A 6000-nucleotide genomic window follows, 5' to 3' on the forward strand; every position below is an offset into this window, starting at 1 on the left:
ATCTTTAGCTGCATTGAAGGAAAAGAAGAGACTCCCTGCAACTACCAGTTCTAAACGAGCTTTCCATAACCAGAGCCAATTAAGCTAAACCTCGAATGAATCAACATAGCATGAATTAAGCAGTGGCAAGGCATACATGCAGAGACTTGCGTTTTCAAGTAGCAAGAACTGGCAGAATAAAGCACAAAGATGCATTTGTAATAAGTCATGCTCATGCCACAATTCATGCGCTGCAAAGAAGTTTAAAGTTTTTTAGCACCAGAGCAAGGGTAACCCAAATGCTTACAGACTGCAGGAGCACAAAGTCTGAACTCTCACTGCAGCTTATAAACCAAAAACACTAGTAGAACTTCCTGTTCATTTACTTTAAATACACAACACAACCACACTGATGTAAGTGTACAGGGTCAACCATTTCACAGTTTACTTTCAACATTAAAATCTAGTTGCCTATTCTACAAATATTCTTCCGGACTCAGTGAATACATAAAAAACTTCCCATGCCTCTTCTCTCTTGACAGAGAGATATCCAAAATGTCCACGATACCTTTCTATCTTCCTCCCATAATCTAGGTAAAGCCTACTAACTTTTGTAATTTGTAGTATTTTAGTTTAGCTTAGAGATGTCTGGAAAAAAAGTAACATTCATGTTAATAGCTTACCCTCAAAAATTAATAAAGAAATTGAGAACAGTTATGTGTCTCTTACAGGCCTCAAACCAAACTTTAACCACACTTCAGCTTTCCAGAGCACACACACCAGTATAGTTAGTTCTGTTTTCAGTATACTTACTTCCAAACATATTTGAAAATCTAGACTATAGCCAGGTTCTTTTTTATTTTATATTCTACTGACTATAAAAATTAGAAAAGTGCATATTTTAGTTTAACTTTGCTACCTTCACATGGAAAACTCTGTATGAGCTGTCCCCATAGATGTTTCTGTAAAGCCAAGTGTCAGCTCTGCCTCCATCCACACTGCATTGGATCCCTAGTTGAAAGGTAGATCAGTAAATAATTCCGAGGTATCTTTACTGTTACTGATAAGCACATCAAAGTTAGTATCATTAGCCAACATACTAAAGTCAACATATCTAGTTTGTATAAACACAAGAAGCAACTCTACCTGTGAGGGTTGTGTTTTCAAGATAATATCTCATTCTATTACTATGTGTGAGAAGTTAGAAACTAAAATACCTCCTAAAATTCTGAAAGACTTCTGCATATAAAAGTACTATGAAAATCTGATATTGCACTCACTGTGAGTAAATGAAAATTCAATGTTCCTTTGATATTCTGGACAAATATCTGTACCTTTTTCTCCCCTGCTCTTAACAGCAAGCCTACACTGTGCTTTTCTTAGCTTTGGGCTATTGCTTTTTTGTTGTGACATCTCCAGAGTGAATGCTTTTCATTCCTATTGATACTTCTAACGATATTTATGCAGAGTGTGTATCATCCACTTACCCTCAAGCATTTGTTTTCTGCTGCATACCTTTACCTCAGTATCACATTGCAAAGCTCACATTTAATCTGCTGGCCCTTTTCCTTTAACTTACTCTTATGGAAGAGGACCTTAATTTGAATGGGCATTTCTTATGCTTAGATCAGGTCTCATTTTATTAGTTATCTTCTAAGTATGTTTCTCTACAATACAAGCAACAGCCAGAACCAGACCAGTCCTTTTATCTGTCGGGCCTCTGAAAAACCTTTACAGGATCTCATGGCTCACAGTTCTTGTAGCAAGTAAATCTAGATGAAAGTAAGGGACAGTACTGAGTGTTGTTTTTTTTAAAAAAACAAAACCAAACCAACAAAAAAGCTCCAAACACAGAGAACTTCATCAGTGTTCACCCTGTTCTGACCAGCTACAGCACAGAATAGTTCCACTATACATGCAGTGCCCGAGACACGATTGTCACAAAATCACCTACACGAGGTCTTAATTTTGAAATGTTTTTGTCTCCATCCTGTGATTATTTACACTTTAAAAAAATAATCTAAATTTTATTCTTTCACAACTGCACTATTATCGTAGTTGAACATAGCTTCCCCTTGTCCAAAAAAAAGAAGCTTGGACAATTTTAACCCTTCAAAGTCACATGGCACCCTGACAAGTCTCCTTGTAGCCATCCTTCCAATGAGCTTCACCTCCCTGTAGTACTCATAATTCCTCCCCTAGATGCTGTGCAGTTCTGTATCCCTAGATAATAGATTTAGCCAAGAAACAAGAGGAAGTGACTGTTAGTAAATTGCATTATGCTTCACTCGGAATACTGGTGAACATTTTTTGATTTTAGCAGTTACAGTCGTTAACACCTAGATACTGGAAGCCTGTGGTACAATTAACTTGGGGGAAGACTTTTTTCTGCACCAATAACATACATTATTCTACTTACACCATTCTTCAGGCAAAGATTGGTATTTGTAGGAAATCTGCATTGTTAATGTAACAGCCCAGACATCAAAAGCATGGATTATAGTGAACTACATTGTTCTTCCAGATGTACATGATCTGCCAAGATGTCATTTTCAACAACTGTATTTAAAAGCAGGATGCAGTTGAGAAACTGAGTTACATGACATAGATGCACATACTTAACAATCAGTCTTAAGGAAAAAAAAAAAAAGCAAAAATGCCACCTTTCATGCTTGTCAATAGTTGGATGCAAATCAAAGAATCACTTTAGTCGTCTTTATTTTTTTTTGAGTTGCATTTTAGTCCTCAAACCTTGCACTGTGCCACAGTCTGAGCAGGCTACTGAGTCACATCATTCAAAGAAAGTAGGACAAAAATATCACTGAATGCCGATTCCACATTGAAAATATGCCACAGTCCCTCGTTCTCCTTATACATTTCACTTTGTAATTAAATTGTACCCGTAGAAATACACCGCCTCCATTACAGAGTTACATTACTCAAAATCATTTCCTGAGCACTAAGCCTGCAACACACCAAATAGTCAAGAAGAGTTTAGTAAAAACATAACGTCATATATGCACATGACTTTCAACCGATACAGCTAGCAAGCACTGAAACTCTGCAGGAAACGAAATATTCTAGCAGAAAATGGACCCTCTGAAAAGCTCGCTCAAAATGTCATGCTTATTCTCTAACTGCCAAACAACTGGAGATGTTCATCCTGCAAGCTACTACTTTTAAAACTTGCCTGCTGTGATTCTGAAACTGGAGTTCATTTCACTTTTATAAAACTCCACTCTTTCTTTTAAATTACTATTGCCAGAGAAATTCATAGTGAAAGGGAAGCAAAGCTCAGCGTCTATGCTACAAATATAAACTTAAAACTCATTAGTATATGCAATATACCAGCTTAAACATTCAAATGGATTTTCCAGTAATGCTGCCTGATCTGACTGAACACAGCCACCCAACCATTCATGTACTTCATCTTCTCTTAAATTTCATTTTGGATAAATGCGCAAAGAACTTTTTAAAGACAAAAGCTCTAATTTCTGTTGCTTGTATGTGTGAAGCTTTATCCAGTCAGCAGATAATCTTACAAGTATTCTCGTTTGCCACACAGTTTTAAAATGTCACAAAAAATCTAAATGCGGTAAACAAATAATACAAAATAGTACCAGATAATTGCACAAGTATTACTAACAAGCTGTTTTCAGACTGTTCTGTTATTAAAATGACTGAAAAGCTAGATGCATGCAAGGCTGCCCATCACTGTTTTTCTGTAAAGAAAAAAAAAAGACAAATACGATACTTAGATTTACTCCCTCACGGTTAGGAAGGGGGCAGTTTTAAAAAGTTACTGAGAATTTAAGTCCATGTTTAGCTCCAAGCAGAACCTGGAGCCAGAACAAGAGCGCGGCTGAGGGATCTCGCAGCGGAAACTCCTTCCAGGCTAAGAGCGGGGCTGCAGCCCGGCTCCCGCCCCGGGCAGCCCCGCAGAGGCACGGGAGCGCCGCAGGACGCCCCCGCCGCGGAGGGGAGCGGGTCCGCGGGCACGGCCATGCCGGGGGGGGGGGGCGGCGGCGCCCCGCACTCCCCGCCCACACCAGCCCGGGGGAGAACGAGGTGAGAGGGGCTTCGCTCCGCGGGGGGAGAGGCGTTTCCTCGGGGGGGGGGGGGGGGGGGGGGGCAGAGCGGGGCCTCCCTCTGCCCCCTCAGCGGCGGGCGAAAGGGGAAGGAGGGCAGAGCATAGCGGCGGGCCAGCCCGCAGCTTGTTGCGGGAGGGGAGCAGGGAAGGGAAAGCCCCGAGCCATGAGAGGGGAGGCGGAGGGCTGCGCTCCCCCCGCAGGGCCCTCGGCAGCCCGGGGATGGGGGGACAGAACCAGGCGGGTGAGGGAAGGGGCGCTCCCCCCGCTCAGCGCCGGGGCTGGGGGCAGAGCCGGGCCGGGCGGCTGCCCCTCACCTGGTAGATGGCGGCCCAGCTGGCGGCCTGGTCGAGCCGGTGGAACTCCTTCTCGATCTCCATGGTGGGGACGCCGCGGCAGGCCTGGCCCCCCAGCGCCGCTCCCGCCCGCCGCTCCGGCAGCTCCGGCTCCAGCTGCTCCCGCGGCCGCGGCTGCCTGCTCTGCATCTCACCCCTCCCTTCTCCCCGCCGGAACTACGCAGCCCGCCCCGGCGACGCGACGTCCGGGGCGGCCCGCGGGCGGCGGGCGGGAGGGCGCGCGGGCGGCGCGTGGCGCCAGCGGTCCGTGACGGGCGCGGCGGGCGCGAGCGCCCTGTGGGGGGGCCGTGGGGGGGGCCGCTGCCCGCCCGCGCCAGGCAGGGGCGGCAGCGCTTTCACCGCCGCCGGGGGCGCGGGGTGCTGCCGGCCCCCTGAGGCGACGGTCTCCGGCAGGGAGCTGCCTGTGGGCGGCGAACGGGGCGGGCTCGGGTGCCTCCTCCCCCCTCAGCACCCGCTCCCCCCAGCCCAGCCGCCCCGCCCGGGGCTGCGCTGACAGGTAGGGCGGCCCCGGCAGGGCTGAGGGGCCGCAGGTTGGCGGTGGAAGCGGGGAGTCCCGGCTTGTGCTCGGCAACGGGATCTGGCTGGGGAGACAGCAGACGGAGCCATGGGTTGTAGCTCTTCAGGCTCCGGGCTGGCGTCTTCTGGTGTCTGAGCCGTGAGGGAGTGCGTGAATCATGTTTTCAAGCTCTTCGTCTGCGGCAAGAGGGTCAGAAATTTTTTTAAAGATCTCGTGCGGCCATCTGATGGCAGAGGAAGGGCTGTGAGGAAAACGGCGGTCTGGCAGCAAGTGCCTGATCCGGCAGTGCAGGGTGCTTGGATGTATGTGCATGTGCTCCCTTCAGAGGTGGGGAAGACAACTGCATTCTCTCCTGCCATAGTCAGAAGATGGAGAGTTTATTTTTCACTCTTACACAGTCTGCAGAATGAAATGGCTTTCTGTCAGTTGTCCCATACTCTTTGATTTAAAGGAATGTGTGATGTGACAAGCTCTGAATAGAGTTTGATCATCTGTCCTCAGCTCTTGGATTACTACTCTGAAATGGCCATTACTATCAAGGTGCTATAGTCCTGTCCCAGGAGGTGAACATTTGTCACTCTGTCCCACCCTTCTCATAAGGCAATGCTGAGTGAAGCTTTAGCGTACATATCTCATATTAAAGAGCCAACGTCTTTCTTCCTGAGCTTCAAGAGCAGATGTTCCAAACATATGGACGTAGTTATCCCATGTATAATGCTAGAGCACGCTTTGTTTCCAAAGCGAGGAATTTTACTCCTCATGTCAGCCAGCTTCTGTTTGTTGGATTACTGTTTCTCAGGGTTTTAGAGCATACTACTACTTCTGAGGGCTGGTGCAGGCTTGGCGTACCTGGTATCTCCGCAGCGTGAATGGTGTCCCAAAATAAAGTTGTGAGAGTGGGTTTGTAGGATCAACAATTTTCATGAATTTGATTATAAATACCCTAAGCACAGCATGAACTGAAGGCAGTGAGAGTGGTAGAGAACCATCAAGTGCATTCTGAAGGTGAGAATTCTGAAATTCCTCCGGCTGAGTAGGGGAGAGCACCCCACCTTTTTCT

General features: G+C 46.6%; 1 protein-coding gene across 4 annotated transcripts in view; it reads right to left on the reverse strand.

Moving 5' to 3' along the window:
* Positions 1-4563, reverse strand: part of PTPN1 (protein tyrosine phosphatase non-receptor type 1) — a 44336-nt gene extending 39773 nt beyond the window's left edge. For 2 of the 4 annotated variants that reach the window (XM_068416296.1, XM_068416295.1), the window contains exon 1: positions 4385-4563. In XM_068416296.1, the coding sequence (XP_068272397.1) occupies positions 4385-4552 (168 nt within the window). In that variant the 5' untranslated portion in view covers positions 4553-4563. Of the gene's footprint in view, positions 1-898; positions 985-4384 lie in introns of those variants that run through there. The other 2 variants (XM_068416297.1, XM_068416299.1) reach the window with 2 other exon arrangements.
* Positions 4564-6000: the final 1437 nt, after the last annotated feature.

This window comes from Nyctibius grandis, chromosome 19 (assembly GCF_013368605.1).
Source record: "Nyctibius grandis isolate bNycGra1 chromosome 19, bNycGra1.pri, whole genome shotgun sequence".
Classification (NCBI taxonomy): domain Eukaryota; kingdom Metazoa; phylum Chordata; class Aves; order Nyctibiiformes; family Nyctibiidae; genus Nyctibius; species Nyctibius grandis.